Source organism: Scyliorhinus torazame, chromosome 10 (assembly GCF_047496885.1).
Source record: "Scyliorhinus torazame isolate Kashiwa2021f chromosome 10, sScyTor2.1, whole genome shotgun sequence".
NCBI lineage: Eukaryota > Metazoa > Chordata > Chondrichthyes > Carcharhiniformes > Scyliorhinidae > Scyliorhinus > Scyliorhinus torazame.
In genome coordinates this window covers 1,509,257-1,526,475 of record NC_092716.1, presented here as the reverse complement: position 1 = coordinate 1,526,475, position 17,219 = coordinate 1,509,257, and the positions used below count along the sequence as shown (strand labels likewise).

Sequence of the window (17,219 nt, the reverse complement as noted above, 5' to 3'; positions counted from 1 at the left end):
GTGAGGGGTGTGGGATATATCAGAGTATCACAGTGAGGGGTGTGGGATATATCAGAGTGTTACAGTGAGGGGTGTGGGGTATATCAGATTGTACAGTGAGGAATGTGGGGTATATCAGAGTGTTACAGTGAGGGGTGTGGGGTATATCAGAGTGTTACAGTGAGGGGTGTGGGTTATATCTGAGTGTTACACAGAAGGGTGTGGGATTTATCAGTGTTACAATGAAGGGTGTGGGGTATATCAGTGTTACAGTTAGGGGTGTGGGTTATATCAGTGTTACAGTGAGGGGTGTGGGATATATCAGTGTTACAGTGAGGGGTGTGGGGATATATCAGTGTTACAGTGAGGGGTGTGGGGATATATCAGTGTTACAGTGAGGGGTGTGGGGTATATCAGAGTGTTACAGTGAGGGGTGTGGGGTATATCAGTGTTACAGTGAGGGGTGTGGGATGTATCAATGTTACAGTGAGGGGTGTGGGATATATCAGTGTTACAGTGAGGGGTGTGGGGTATATCAGTGTTACAGTGAAGGGTGTGGGGATATATCAGTGTTACAGTGAGGGGTATGGGATATATCAGTGTTACAGTGAGGGGTGTGGGGTATATCAGAGTATCACAGTGAGGGGTGTGGGATATATCAGAGTGTTACAGTGAGGGGTGTGGGGTATATCAGAGTGTACAGTGAGGAATGTGGGGTATATCAGAGTGTTACAGTGAGGGGTGTGGGGTATATCAGAGTGTTACAGTGAGGGGTGTGGGATATATCAGAGTGTTACAGTGAGGGGTGTGGGATATATCAGAGTGTTACAGTGAGGGGTGTGGGTTATATCTGAGTGTTACACAGAAGGGTGTGGGATTTATCAGTGTTACAATGAAGGGTGTGGGGTATATCAGTGTTACAGTTAGGGGTGTGGGTTATATCAGTGTTACAGTGAGGGGTGTGGGATATATCAGTGTTACAGTGAGGGGTGTGGGGATATATCAGTGTTACAGTGAGGGGTGTGGGGATATATCAGTGTTACAGTGAGGGGTGTGGGGTATATCAGAGTGTTACAGTGAGGGGTGTGGGGTATATCAGAGTGTTACAGTGAGGGGTGTGGGGATATATCAGTGTTACAGTGAAGGGTGTGGGATATATCAGAGTGTTACAGTGAGGGGTGTGGGGTATATCAGTGTTACAGTGAGGGGTGTGGGTTATATCAATGTTACAGTGAGGGGTGTGGGATATTTCAGTGTTACAGTGAGGGGTGTGGGGATATATCAGTGTTACAGTGAGGGGTGTGGGGATATATCAGTGTTACAGTGAGGGGTGTGGGGTATATCAGAGTGTTACAGTGAGGGGTGTGGGGTATATCAGTGTTACAGTGAGGGGTGTGGGTTATATCAATGTTACAGTGTGGGGTGTGGGATATATCAGTGTTGCAGTGAGGGGTGTGGGATATATCAGTGTTACAGTGAAGGGTGTGGGGATATATCAGTGTTACAGTGAGGGGTGTGCGATATATCAATGTTACAGTGAGGGGTGTGGGGATATATCAGTGTTACAGTGAGGGGTGTGGGGTATATCAGAGTGTTACAGTGAGGGGTGTGGGGTATATCAGTGTTACAGTGAGGGGTGTGGGATGTATCAATGTTACAGTGAGGGGTGTGGGATATATCCGTGTTACAGTGAGGGGTGTGGGGTATATCAGTGTTACAGTGAAGGGTGTGGGGATATATCAGTGTTACAGTGAGAGGTGTGGGGTATAGGAGTGTTACAGTGAGGGGGTGGGATATATCAGAGTGTTACAGTGAGGGGTGTGGGGTATATCAGAGTGTTACAGTGAGGGGTGTGGGGTATATCAGAGTGTTACAGTGAGGGGTGTGGGGTATATCAGAGTGTTACAGTGAGGGGTGTGGGGTATATCAGAGTGTTACAGTGAGGGGTGTGGGGATATATCAGTGTTACAGTGAAGGGTGTGGGATATATCAGAGTGTTACAGTGAGGGGTGTGGGGTATATCAGTGTTACAGTGAGGGGTGTGGGTTATATCAATGTTACAGTGAGGGGCGTGGGATATTTCAGTGTTACAGTGAGGGGTGTGGGGATATATCAGTGTTACAGTGAGGGGTGTGGGGATATATCAGTGTTACAGTGAGGGGTGTGGGGTATATCAGTGTTACAGTGAGGGGTGTGGGGTATATCAGTGTTACAGTGAGGGGTGTGGGTTATATCAATGTTATAGTGAGGGGTGTGGGATATATCAGTGTTGCAGTGAGGGGTGTGGGATATATCAGTGTTACAGTGAAGGGTGTGGGGATATATCAGTGTTACAGTGAGGGATGTGGGGATATATCAGTGTTACAGTGAAGGGTGTGGGGATATATCAAAGTGTTACAGTGAGGGGTGTGCGATATATCAATGTTACAGTGAGGGGTGTGGGGATATATCAAAGTGTTACAGTGAGGGGTGTGGGGTATATCAATGTTACAGTGAGGGGTGTGGGGATATATCAAAGTGTTACAGTGAGGGGTGTGGGATACATCAGTGTTACAGTGAGGGGTGTGGGGATATATCAGTGTTACAGTGAAGGGTGTGGGGATATATCAAAGTGTTACAGTGAGGGGTGTGGGATATATCAGTGTGTTACAGTGAGGGGTGTGGGGTATATCAGTGTTACAGTGAGGGGTGTGGGATATATCAGTGTTACAGTGAGGGGTGTGGGATATATCAGAGTGTTACAGTGAAGGGTGTGGGATATACCAGTGTTACAGTGAAGGGTGTGGGATATATCAGTGTTACAGTGAGGGGTGTGGGGATATATCAGTGTTACAGTGAAGGGTGTGGGATATACCAGTGTTACAGTGAAGGGTGTGGGATATATCAGTGTTACAGTGAAAGGTGTGGGATATACCAGTGTTACAGTGAAGGGTGTGGGATATATCAGTGTTACAGTGAGGGGTGTGGAGTATATCAGAGTGTTACAGTGAAGGGTGTGGGATATATCAGTGTTACAGTGAGGGGTGTGGGATATATCAGTGTTACAGGGAGGGGTGTGGGATATATCAGTGTTACAGTGAGGGGTGTGGGATATATCTGTGTTACAGTGAGGGGTGTGGGGTATATCAGTGTTACAGTGAAGGGTGTGGGGTATATCAGTGTTACAGTGAAGGGTGTGGGATATATCAGTGTTACAGTGAGGGGTGTGGGATATATCAGTGTTACAGTGAGGGGTGTGGGATATATCAGTGTTACAGTGAAGGGTGTGGGATATATCAGTGTTACAGTGAGGGGTGTGGGATATATCAGAGTTACAGTGAAGGGTGTGGGATATATCAGTGTTACAGTGAAGGGTGTGGGGATATATCAAAGTGTTACAGTGAAGGGTGTGGGGATATATCAAAGTGTTACAGTGAGGGGTGTGGGGATATATCAAAGTGTTCCAGATTTCATTGTCCTCAAATACTTCTTTGAACTCAACTTCTTCAAATATAAAAAGCATTCATATTTTCTATTTTACCTCTACTTTTGGGTCAATAAAATGTTATCCATATCCCCTGCTTACTCATGAAATTCCTGTAAGATGTAAATGTTCCTTGTCACTTCTGAAATTCCTTTTTAAAATCAAACAGCTGAAAAATCAATTTCCCCACTTATCTCACAATGCAAATTTTAGATCCAACTTATTTAGTTGTAATTCAAACTCACCATAACCTCTCATTTCAAATGCACAAACCCAACACCTCTTAGACCTCACAGACAACCTGTCACCAATAACCTTGCTCCTGTTTATTTAATCCTGGTCATACATATACACAACACACACACACACACACACACACAATCCTGGTATATTGTTTGAGCCTGAGCTAGGCTTTAAAATCTATGTCCTGTCTGTGACAAAGACAATTGATATTAATTTCTGCAATATCGCTCACGTTGTCCTGGCAGAGGAGTTAAGTAAATACTTTGCGTCAGACTTCACGGTGGAACAAACTAATAACATTCCAAATATACTAAATAATCAAGGGGCAGAATGGGAGTGGAAATAAATACAATAACTATCACTGGAGCAAAAGTCCGAGGAAAACAGGCCGATAAGTCCCCTGGACCTGATGGGTTGCATCCTAGGATATTAAAGGAAGTAGTTCCACTGATAGTGGATGCACTGGTAGTAATTTTCCAAGAATATTTACATTCTGGAGAACTCCTGGAGGATTGAAAAACTGCCAATGTAACACCATTATTCAAAAAGGGAGACAAAAAAATGTGAACTATAGGCCAGTTAGCATAACACCTGCCATGGGGAAAAGAGTCCATTATAAAGGGTGTAATAGCAAAGTATTTAGAAACATATAATATAATCCAGCAGAGTCAGCATGGCATCATGAAGGGGAAATCATGCCTGACAAATTTATTAGAATTCTTCGAGTTAAGGGCTGGCCGAGTCAGGTGTTCCACTCGAGCTTTGACAGTAGAGTCCGGGGGTGGTGGTGCTGTTGGCCGGTGTGAGGAAGGCAGAATATTCGCCGATTGTTATCTCAGACGCTGCTCCACATTGGGTGGATAGGGTCCTGGAGAGGGGACAGGCACAGAGACCGGTGTGGGGGTTGGATGTGAGGCTGTTGGGAACCCAAATCTTTGTGCAAAGATGGGAAAGGTGATTGAGGATTATGTGGGGTTTAATAGGAATGGAGAGGAGCCACAGTCAGTGGTGTGGGAAGGGTTGAAGGTGGTAATAAGGGATGTGATTATCTCAGTTAAGGCTCAGGTGAACAGGGAGGCGGGAGAGGAGCGGCAGCGCCTGGTTGAGGAAATTCTGGAGAAGGTAAGCGGAGGATCCAACTCCAGATCTTCTGGTGAGGAGAAAGGAATTACAGGCAAGGTTTTTGTCCCTCTGACCACAGGAAAGGCGGTTCGATAGTTGAGGAAGGCAAAGGGAGCTGTGTGCGGGTACGGGGAGAAGGCCAACCGCTTGCTGGCGGGTCAGCTCCGCTGGCAGGCAGCTACGATAGAGATTCTTCGGGTTCGGGATGGGGCAGGGAGTTGGTGGTGGCACCAGAGCAGGTTCTCAAAGCATTTCACGAGTTTTAGAAAAGTTGTATAGGTCGGAGCCTCCGGAGGATAAGTCGGACATTTAGGCGGTTGGAGTGTCCTAAAGTAGGAGAGGAGGAGAGGGCAGGGTTGGACGAGCCAGTGTGGATGGAAGAGGTGTGGATGGTAACAGGAAGGATGCAGACTGGTAAGGCACCGGGGCCGGATGGTTTCCCGCGGAGTTTTGTGCAATGTTTTTGGATAAGCTGGTGCTGCTGTTGGTGGAGATGTTTGAGGATGCAGGGGCTAAGGGGACACTGCCAGAGACAATAGGACAGGCATCCATTTCATTGCTGCTAGAAAAGGTAAGGACCCGGTGGAGTGTGGGTCGTAAAAGCCATTATCTTTGCTGAATGTGGACGTCAAGATTTTGGCGAAGGTGCTGCCGCTTAAGTTGGAGGTTGCCTCCCTGGGTGATTGGGTAGGATTGGGTTGGTAAAGGGCAGGCAGGTGTTGTCAAACGTGCTCTATTGTTTTGAATTGTCGAGCAGCTTGATAGCTGAACCATATGTTGGGAAGTCATTAACAAGGCACCCTGCATTCTGCTCCCAGCAAATTATCCAGGTACCTTTCATCACTGTGCTACCGTGCCACTCATGTGTACTGTTTCGCAATAGTAATCCCGTGTCCCGTGTGGTGCTTTCTCCAGCAGAAGTGTGGGAGACGGAGGTGCTCACGCTAGACGTGGAGAAGGCATATGGAGTGGTGCTACTTATTTGCAGTGTTGGAGAGATTTGGGATTGGGCCCCAGTTTGTGGCATGGGTTGAATTGCTGCATAAGGACACGAAGGCGAGTGTGCGCATGAATGAGGTGAATTTGGGGCATTTTCTGTTACATAGGGGAATGAGGCAGGGGTGCCCCATGTTCCCCGCTGTTTGCACTGGTTATAGACCCTTGGCCGTAGCACTAAGGGGCTCGGATAAATGGAAAGGGATAGTAAGAGGGTGGGGGTGGAACATCGGTGTCTCTATACTGATGATCTGTTGTACATCTCCAACCCAGGCTCTTCGGTGAGGAATACAATGGGACTGCTTAGGCGATTTGGGGCTTTTAATCTTTTATTATTGTCACAAGTTGGCTTACATTAACACTACAATGAAGTTACTGTGAAAAGCCCCTAGTCTCCGACGCCTGTTCGGGTACACAGGGAGAATTCAGAATTCTTAGCTGGCCTTGTTCTGCATCACAAACCAGCTGTCTAGCCCACTGAGCTAAACCAACCCCTAGAAAAACACACTTCGTGTACCCGAACAGGTGCCGGAATGTGGCGACTAGGGGCTTTTCACAGTAACTTCATTGCAGTGTAAACGTAAGTCTACTTATAACAATAAAAAGATTATTATTAAATGGAGATCTGTAGCTCGTGGTGTTCCGCAAGGATCAGTGCTGGGACCTCTGTTGTTTGTAGTATATATAAATGATCTGGAGGAAAATGTGGGTGGCCTGATTAGAAGATTGGCGGAGATGCTGATAGTGCTGAGGATTGTCAGAGGATACAACAAGTTATAGATAGATTGGAGACTTGGGCACAGAAATGGCAGATGGAGTTTAATCCGGACAAGAGAGTCGGAGCGGGAGCTGAGAGTCAGAGCGGAGATTTAGAAAGAGCAGAGATTTAAACTATTTGAAATTGCTTTCAGATTAAAGGTAAAAAGGTAAATATTGTACAGATTGGAAAGACTAAAACTAGCTGAAAATTTAAAAAATATTAAATCTAACTAAATAAAATAGAGTTGCAGGGCCAGGTCTTGTGCTATTCCTGCATGATGTTGGAACTGGCGGACCCCATTGTGGTTCCGAGTGACCACATCTTCAGTAACTGTTGAGGAATTCTGGCTCAGTGTTGATGGGCTGGATTCTGAGCTTTGGATGCCGTGTCACATCCGGGAGGGGAGAGGTACCTGGACACTGTGTTTCAGGAGGTATTCACACCCCTTAGACTAACTAACTTGAATTTGGCCAGTGGTCAGGGACAGGAGGGTGTAGCTGCTAGTGAGGCAGGTATGCGATCCAGAAGGTAGGGCTGCAGGAACCTCTGCCCTTGACCTTGCCCAACAGGTTCGAGACTCTTGCTTCCTGTGTGGACAGGAACTGGAACTGCAGGGAGGGTGAGGAAACTACCACAGCACCTTGGTACAGGGAGCCAGTCAAGTGGGGGGGAGAGAATCATAGAATTTACAGTGCAGAAGGAGGCCATTCGGCCCATCAAATCTGCACTGGCTCTTGGAAAGAGCACCCTCCACCCTATCCCCGTAACCCCACCCAACTTTTTGAGAGAAAAGAAATGGAGTCGTAATTGGAGATAGTATTGTTAGGACATTGACACTGTTCTCAAATGAAATGAAATGAAAATCGCTTATTGTCACAAGTAGGCTTCAATGAAGTTACTGTGAAAAGCCCCTAGTTGCCACATTCCAGCGCCTGTTCGGGGAGGCCGGTATGGGAATTGAACCGAGCTGCTGGCCTGCTTTGGTCTGCTTTAAAAGCCAGCGATTTAGCCCAGTGTGCTAAACCAGCCCCTGTGGCCAGGATTGAGAATCCCAAAGGTTGTGTTGCCTGCCTGGTGCTCGGGTTCGGGATATCTCGTCTGGGCTGCAGAGGATCTTGGAGTTGGAGGGTAAAGATCCAATTGTCGTGGTCCACGAAGGTACCAGCGACATTGGTCGAGCGAGGCTGGGGGTCCACGGTGTAATGGTGAGCACTCCGGACTCTGAATCCAGAGATCCAAATCCCAGTGGAACCTTTCTCCTTCACTTTGCTTGTGAGAGGCAGTGGGATCGGTGTCTACATTCTCCACGTTGATTTGGGTGGCGCCGTGGTTAGCACTGCTGCGGCTCGGCGCCAAGGTTCCGGATTCGATCCCGGCCCCAGGTCGCTGTCCATGTGGAGTTTGCACAATCTGCCTTGACCTTACCGCCCAGGCTCGTAAAATTCAGCTTACGGAGCCGGGTCCAATCCCGAACCAGCTGTACTCCCAAGTACCTAAAGTGGATAGTCGTCACCCGAAATGGCAACCCCCCCCCCCCAAGCCTAACACCTCCCATCCCCCCTGGAGAAGATACCACAAAACACTTTTTCTTATCCAAATGTAATTATTAGCTTAATTTATGGTGGCATGGTAGCACAGTGGTTAGCACTGTTGCTTCACAGCTCCAGAGTCCCGTGTTTGATTCCCAGCTTGGGTCACTGTCTGTGCGGAGTCTGCACGTTCTCCCCGCGTCTCCTCCGGTTGCTCCGTAGGTGGATTGGCCATGTTAAATTGCCCTTAGTGTCCAAAAATGTTAGGTGAGGTTACTGGGTAGCGGGGATAGGTTGGAAGTGTGGGCTTAAGTTGGGTGCTCTTTCCAAGGGCCAGAGCAGACTCGATGGGCCGAATGGCCTCCTTCTGCACTGTAAATTCTATGATTCTATATAGAACTTTGGTTCGGTCGCATTTGGAATATTGCACACAATTTTGGCCGCCAAACTACCAGAGGGATGTGGATGCTTTGGAGAGGGTGCAGAAGAAGAGTGTTACCAGGATGTTGCCTGGTCTGGAGTATATTAGCTCTGGGGAGAGGTTGGATAAACTTGGATTGTTTCACTGGAACGACGGAGGTTGAGGGGCGACCTGATAGAGGTCTACAAAATTATGAGGGGCATAGACAGAGTGGATAGTCAGAGGCTTTTCCCCGGGGTAGAGGGGTCAATTACTAGGGGGCATAGGTTTAAGGTGAGAGGGGCAAGGTTTAGAGTAGATGTACGAGGCAAGTTTTTTACGCAGAGGGTAGTGGGTGCCTGGAACTCGCTACCGGAGGAGGTGGTGGAAGCAGGGACGATAGTGACATTTAAGGGGCATCTTGACAAATACATGAATAGGATGGGAATAGAAGGATACGGACCCAGGAAGTGTAGAAGATTGTAGTTTAGTCGGGCAGCATGGTCAGCACGGGCTTGGAGGGCCGAAGGGCCTGTTCCTGTGCTGTACTTTTCTTTGTTCTCTGTTGTTCAGATAGTTCTGGTGCTGTGGGTGGGATATGTATCTGAGCATTTCTGTGTTGGCACGTGAAGCTTGGGATGGGGATACTGCGGAGGAGTCTGGGAATGGGAATTTTAAACTGAACAGCAAAAGCAGACTCTGGGGATGGGAATTTAAATGTGGGAATAGGAATTTTGATCTGGACAGTAAAAATTGCCTTTGGGTTTGGGAATGACTTTGACAATCAGGTTTTATTCTGAGCCACTGCCAGCAGAGCAGATGTACTAATTTAAGAAACTGGGTCAAATTTGTGGATAATCTGCCTTTCATTGCTCTGTTTCTGGATCTTTACAGCCTGTTTTAATCATTTTTAGAGAGCCTCTTTGAAACTTGCACCATTATTTCACACGATGACTGGATCACACTGAATCATTAATCAGAGTGAGTGTTTTATAATTAAGGTATCAGAGAGTTTGCTCCTTATTCCTAATTGTGGGGCAATTAAAGCAAAAGTGTACATGAACTAATGATGGAGTAGATAAATCATTTGAAACACAAACTGAATTATACTGTGAGTTTCCATAATATATGCTCCGCTATCTTGCAGCGTATAGTTAGGCCCGTGAGCATATATTTATGATTTTTTAAAAAACTTATTAATCATTATCTGTGTTTTCCATTCAACTGCATTCCAGTCCCAGAATTGGCTCGGAAAGGATTACTATTGCGAAACAGTACACATGAGTGGCACGGTAGCACAATGATGAAAGGTACCTGGATAATTTGCTGGGAGCAGAATGCAGGGTGCCTTGTTAATGACTTCCCAACATATGGTTCAGCTATCAAGCTGCTCGACAATTCAAAACAATAGAGGGATACTTCACAGCCCCAGGGTCCCAGATTCGATTCCCGGCTTGGGTCACTGTCTGTGCGGAGTCTGCACGTTCTCCCCGTGTCTGCGTGGGTTTCCTCCCACAGTCCAAGATGTGCGGATTAGGTAATTTGGACATTCTGAATACTCCTCTGTGTACCTGAACAGGCGCCGGAATGTGGCGACTCGGGGTTTTTCACTGGCTCACCACTCTTTGTGTGAAGAAATGTCTCCTCATCTCTGTCCGAAATGGTTTATCCTGAATCCTCAGACTGTAACCCCTGGTTCTGGACACACCCATCATCGGGAACATCTTCCCTGCATCTACCCTGTCCAGTCCTGTTAGAATTTTATAAATCTCTATGAGATCCCCCCTCAATCTTCTGAACTCCAGCGAGAACAATCCCAACCTAGTCAATCTCTCCTCATAGGACAGTCCCGCCATCCCTGGAATCAGTCTGGTAAACTTTCGCTGCACTCCCTCAAGAGCAAGAACATCCTTCCTCAGAGAAGGAGACCAAAACTGCTCACAATACTCCAGGTGTGGCCTCACCAAGGCCCTGTACAATTGCAGCAACACATCCCTGCTTCTGTACTCGAAACCTCTCGCAATGAAGGCCAACATACCATTAGCCTTCTTTACCGCCTGCTGCACCTGCATGCTTACCTTCAGCGACTGGTGCACAAGGACACCCAGGTCCCGCTGCACACTCCCCTCTCCCAATTTACAACCATTCAGGTAGTAATCTGCCTTACTGTTTTTGTTTCCAAAGTGAATAACTTCACACTTATCCAAATTATACTTCAGGAATTATAGCAGCTTGCAGGAACCTCAAAGCTGTTGGATAATTGAAAGGGTTAATGTTCCTCCACTTTTATCTCCATAATCCCCTCACCTGCCTCACTCACAGTCTCATCCTCCTATTCCTACCACTGACCAAATCAGAAGACCCTCGCCTAATGAGTGCAACTGCCTCCTGCAATCAAATGTCCAGGTACCTTTCCACCTCCCTGACGCATTGTAGTGTCTGCACTCACCAGCTCCAAGAATGTGAGCCAAGGACACTTACTGCAGATGCATTTGTCCTGGATATACTTGGCACCCAGGACTTCCCATATTCTACAGTCGCAACACATCACCTGCCCTGCCATATTTATTATGTGTTAATTTATTTTTCTTAATTTATAATTAATAAACCCTACTACTACGTCCCAATAAGCTTTGCCACTAGTTTACAAATATGAATAAAACCGTACAATTATGAATAAAATACAGGGGTTTTGAAAGACAAATTAGCAAAATATTCACCAGAAAATCACTTGTCTTTTTCCCTGTGACATTGCTCTTTTCATTTTCCTGCAGTCTACATCAATCCTCGCTATCAGCCACGGCCAATTTCTGTGTCGTCTGCTCCCGACATTTACGTCCAAATCGTTAATATATCCCACAAAAAGCAGGGGACTGAGTACTGAGCCCCACAGAATTCCACTGGAAACAGCTGCCCAGCCTCAACAAACATCCAGCAATAATTACCCTTTGTTTCCCGCCACTAAGCCAATCTGAAAATGAAAATTAAATGAAAATGGCTTATTGTCACAAGTAGGCTTCAATGAAGTTACTGTGAAAAGCCCCTAGTCGCCACATTCCGGCGCCTGTTCGGGGAGGCTGGTACGGGAATTGAACCCTACTGCTGGCCTTATTGGTCTGCTGTAAAAGCCAGCAATTTAGCCCAGTGTGCTAAACCAGCCCCCCATCTTGTATCCAGCTCGCTACAATCCCCTGAATCCCATCAGCTTTTATTTTTGTAACCAGTCTGCTACATGGGACCTTGTCAGAAGCCTTGCTAAAATTCACGTAGACCACATCAACTGCACTACACTCATCAATCCTCCTCCTTCAAAACATTCAATCAAATTAGTCAGACATGATTCTCCATCCCGCCGTGCCACAATTCTCTTACGCCCCGCCGGCGGGATTCTCCGTTACGCCGGCTGGTCAATGGGGTTTCCCGTTGTGGGGCAGCCCCACGCCGTTGGGAAACCCCCGGGCTGTCGGCAAAACGGAACTTCCCGCCGGTGGAGAATCCCGCCCATGATCTTTCCATAACTTTGCATGCTGACTAGCCTCGTTTAATCCTAAGTGGCAGTTTATCCTGTCCCTCAGAATTGATTCCAGTAATTTGTTCAGTATCGAGATCAGAGTGACTGACCTTGAATTATTCTGTCCATTCCTTGCTCCTTTTTTAAACAAAGGTACAATAGTAACAGACCTCCAATCCTCCCGTACCTCATCTGTGTCCGACGAGGAGTGGGAAATGTTGGTCAGACCCTCTGCTATTCCTTCCCTGGCTTCTTGTAACACCCTGAGGTACATTACATCTGGCCCTTGCGATTTATCCACTTTCAAGGATGCTAATCCCATGAATACTTTCTCTCTCCCTATGTTTATCACATCCAACACTTCACACTTATCCTCTTTAACGACAATGTCTGCACTGACCCCACTTTTGTGAAGGCACATGCAATGTATTCATCAGGAACCATACCAACATCCTCTCCCTCGACACATGGCTTACCTTTTTTAGCCTTTTATGGGCCCTAGTCTTTCTTTAGTTATTCTCTTATTCTTAACATATTAAGACCATAAGAAATAGGAACAGGATCAGGCCATTCGGCCCCTCGAGCCTGCTCTGCTATCCAATAGGATCATGGCTGATCCAACATTCCTCACGTCCACTTTCCTCCCCTTTCCCGGTAATCCTCGATTCCCTGACTGATCAAGAATCTATCTCAGCCTTAAATATACACATGGACTCTGCCCCCACAGCTCTATGTAGTAACGAGTTCCAAAGACTCTCACCCCCCGAGAGAAGAAATTCCTCCACATCTCAGTCTGAAACTGGCACCGCTTCATTCGGAGATTCTGCCTCTAGTCCGAGACTCTCCCACGAGGGGAAACATCCTCTCAGCATTTACCCTGTCAGCCCCTTCAGAATCCGACATGTTTCAATGAGATCACCTCTCATTCTTCTAAATTCCATTGGGTCGAGTCTCAGCCTGTTTAACCTTTGCTCATAAGACAATCCCGCCATTCGGGGATCATCCCAGTGAACCTTCTCTGAACCGACTCCAATGAAATAATATCTTTCCTTAAATAAGGGGAGCAACATTTCTCCCAGTGCTCCAGGTGTACCTTGTACAGCTGCAGCAAGATGTCCCCACTCTTATACAGCAACCACCTTGAAACGAGGGCCAACGTTCCATTAGCCTCCCTGATTACCCGCTGCCCCTGTGTGCTAGCTTCGTGAAGTCACTTTGTGTTGCAGCTTCCTACAGCTTTTCTCCATTTAAATAATACTTTTTTTCTGTTCTCCCTTCCAAAATGAAATACTTCACATTTTTCCACATTATACTCCATTTGCCAAATTTTTGCCCACTTATTTAACCTATCAATATCTCTTTTATAATAATAATCTTTATTAGTGTCACAAGTAGGCTTACATTAACACTGCAATGAAGTTACTGTGAAAAGCCCCTAGTCGCCACATTCTGGCGCCTGTTCAGGTACACAGAGGGAGAATTCAGAATGTCCAATTCACCTAACAGCACGTCTTTCGGGACTTGTGGGAGGAAACTGGAGCAGCCGGAGGAAACCCACGCAGACACGGGGAGAACGTGCAGACTCCGCACAGACAGTGACCCAAGCCGTGAATCGAACCCGGGACCCTGGAGCTGTGAAGCAGCAGTGCTAACCACTGTGCTACGGTGCTGCCCACTTCCTATCACAGTGCTGATAGGAAAGGAGTTCCAGGATTTTTACCCAGCAACATTGAAGTTTGCGGAGGTTAGAATGTGGGAGGCCGACCAGGATTGTATTGAAATACTGAACAGAGGCACAAAGGTTAAGCTGAGATGGGTGCATTCAGGCAATGTTACAAAGGTGGAAATATGCAACATTCACAATGACGTGGATATGTGTTTGGAAGCTTGTGTGTGATGTGCATCCTGGGAAGGTAACTAGTACCATAAAGAGTTAAAGAATAATGATCTGTGAGCCAGAGAACAGTAGGATTCATTGTTATTTGTTTCTGAGATGTGCCACCAGTTGGTACCTTCCACCCTGTGCCTCTTCCAGTTCTTTAACTCAATTCACAGATATTGTTCTGCTTCGTTGGAAGCTTTACTGAAGTCACTTTTGTTTTGAATGGTCCAGCTGCTCGATAGCTGAACCATATGTTGGGAAGTCATTCACAAGGCACCCTGCATTCTGCTCCCAGCAAATTATCCAGGTACCTTTCATCAGGCTGTCTGCATTATTATCAGAGTTGATCAAACACAGAGAAAAAGCATCAATGGGGAATAGTGTAATGCAGAATGGCACCGAGCGTCGATTCATTGGCACTTCATATCAGTTAGCTGAGAGACTGAGCTTTGCTGATAGTAACAGTAAAACATGGGAATACAATTCCATGGGATTTGGGGACATAATTGCTTGAGAGTTTAGGATAAGGTTAAGAGATGTTATGATATAGAAGGCATTGCCTGAACAGGTATCGCAAACTGATTCTATTATAAGTTTAGAAAGGAAATTGGATAAAGACTCAGATGGAAAATGTGCGGGGCTCTGGGGGCGAGGCTCTGGGGGCGGGGCTCTGGGGGCAGGGCTCTGGGGGCGGGGCTCTGGGGGCAAGGCATGGGGGCGGGGCTCTGGGGGCGGGGCTCTGGGGGCGAGGCATGGGGGCGGGGCTCTGGGCAAGGGCAGGGTGTGCCTGTAAATGGGGTACAATGTTTAGGCCTCTTGCTCTCCTGATCTGAATTAGAATCTCCCAATCGCTCAAGGGGCGGCAGTGGCGTAGGGACATTATCCCTGGACTAGTAACCCAGAGACCCAGAGTCTGGTTCAACCCAGGTTTGAATCCTACAACTGCAGATGGTGAAATTTGTATTCAATCCAAAATATCTGGAATTAAAAACCTAATGATGGCCATGAAACCATTGCCGATTGTCGCAAAAACCCATCTGGTTCACTAATGTCCTTTAGGGAAGGAAATCTGCCGTCCTTACCCGGTCTGGCCTGAATGTAACTCCAGACCCACAGCAATGCGGTTGACTCTGAAATGCCCTCGGGGATGGGCGGTAAATGCTGATTGGGCCCAGCAATCCCATGAACGACTGCAAAAGAACAATCATAGAATTCTACAGCACATGTAGACATCATTTAGCCCACCATTCTTGTGCTAGTTTTAAAAAAAATAATTTTTATTCAAAATTTTTCACAGATTATCACAACAGAGAAATAGAAACCCCCCTTTACACAAAGAATAAAACAACAAAAACAAAAGTGCATAAATAAACAAATAAACGTTAAACAGTAAACAATAGTGCATCCCCTACCAGACACGAACTTACCCTTCCCCCCCCCCCCGGGTTGCTGCTGCTGTCGACCATCTCCTAACGCTCCGACAGGAAGTCTAGGAACGGCTGCCATCGCCTGAAGAACCCTTGCACAGATCCCCTTAAGGCAAATTTCACCTTCTCCAATTTAATAAACCCAGCCATGTCGTTAATCCAGGATTCCACACTTGGGGGCCTCGCATCCTTCCACTGTAGCAGAATCCTTCGCCGGGCTACCAGGGACGCAAAGGCCAGAATACCGGCCTCTTTCGCCTCCTGCACTCCCGGCTCGTCCGACACCCCAAATATTGCGAGCCCCCAAATATTGCGAGCCCCCAGCTAGGCCTAACCCTGGAATTCACTACCGTCCTCGCTACGCCCCTCCAGAACTCCTCCAATGCTGGACATGCCCAGAACATGTGGGTGTGACTTGCTGGGCTCCCCGAACACCTCGCACATCTGTCCTCACTCCCACAAAACCGGCTTAGCCTTGCCCCGGTCATGTGCGCGATGAGATGTACAATGACGTACAGTACCTTAAATTGTATCAGGCTGAGCCTCGCGCAAGAGGAGGAAGAGTTTACCCTTCCCAGGGCATCCACCCACATACCCTCGTCGATCTTCTCCCCCAGCTCCTCCTCCCACTTATCTTTTAACTCCTCCGCCGAGGCCTCCTCCTCCTCCTGCATCACCTGATAAGTTGCCGAGATCCTACCCTCTCCAACCCACACCCCCGAAAGCACCCTGTCCTGGACCCTGCGCACCGGCAGCAGCGGAAACCCCACCACCTGTCGCCTAACGAACGCCCTTACCTGCATATACCTGATCGCAATTCCAGGGGGGAGCCCGAATTTCTCCTCCAGCTCCCCAAGGCTCGCAAACTTCCCGTCTATGAACAGGTCCCCCATCCGCCTAATACCTGCCCTGTGCCAACTCAGGAACCCCCCATCCATTTTCCCCGGGACAAACCGATGGTTCTCCCGTATCGGGGACCACACTGAAGCCCCCACCTCCCCCCTGTGGTGTCTCCATTGCCCCCAGATTTTGAGGGTCGCCGCTACCACCGGGCTCGTGGTGTACCTCGTCGGAGGAAGCGGTGCCACCACCAGCGCCCCCAGGCTCATGCCCGCAGAGGACGCCATCTCCAGCCTCTTCCACACCGCCCCCTCCCCCTCCATTACCCACTTACATATCATCGCCACGGTGGCAGCCCAATAATACCCACATAGGTTTGGCAACGCTAACCCCCGTCCCTGCTCCGCTCCAAGAACACCTTTGTCACCCTCGGGGTCTTCTTCGCCCATACGAACCCCATAATACTCCTGTTAACCCGCTTAAAGAAGGCCTTAGGGATCAGGATGGGGAGGCACTGAAACAAAAACAAAAACCTCGGGAGCACCGTCATTTTAACTGACTGCGCCCTACCCGCCAGGGAGAGCGGCAGCATATCCCACCTTTTGAACTCCTCCTCCATTTGCTCCACCAGCCGCGTTAAGTTGAGCTTATGCAGGGCCCCCCAGCTCCTAGCCACCTGAACCCCCTGGTATCTAAATCTTCTTTCTGCCCTTTTTAGCTGAAGCTAACCAATCCCCCTTTCCTGGTCTCCCGGGTGCATCACGAACAGCTCGCTCTTCCCCATGTTGAGCTTATACCCGGAGAAATCCCCAAACTCCCTAAGGATCCGCATAACCTCCGGCATTCCCCCCACCGGGTTCGCCACATACAATAACAGATCGTCCGCATACATCTATACCTGGTGTTCCTCCCCCCCTCCAGTTCCTAAACTCCCTCAAAGCCATGGCCAGGGGCTCGATCACCAGCGCAAAGAGCAGGGGGGATAGAGGACACCCCTGCCTCATCCCTCGGTATAGCCGGAAATATTCCGACCTCCTCATGTTCGTGGCCACACTCACCACCGAGGC

The 17,219-nt window shown here is 47.9% G+C and overlaps 1 protein-coding gene across 10 annotated transcripts in view; it reads left to right on the top strand.

The window, feature by feature from the left end:
* The window catches only part of acsf3 (acyl-CoA synthetase family member 3), a 125,536-nt gene that overhangs the window by 58,595 nt on the left and 49,722 nt on the right, over window positions 1–17,219 (top strand). For 2 of the 10 annotated variants that reach the window (XM_072517726.1, XM_072517727.1), the window contains exon 8: window positions 9,407–9,473. The exons of 6 other annotated variants lie outside the window; for them this stretch is intronic. In XM_072517726.1, coding sequence (XP_072373827.1) covers window positions 9,407–9,468 — 62 coding nt within the window. In that variant the 3' untranslated portion in view covers window positions 9,469–9,473. Of the gene's footprint in view, window positions 1–5,722; window positions 5,885–9,406; window positions 9,474–17,219 lie in introns of all 10 variants that reach the window. 2 more of the 10 variants (XM_072517725.1, XM_072517724.1) reach the window with 2 other exon arrangements.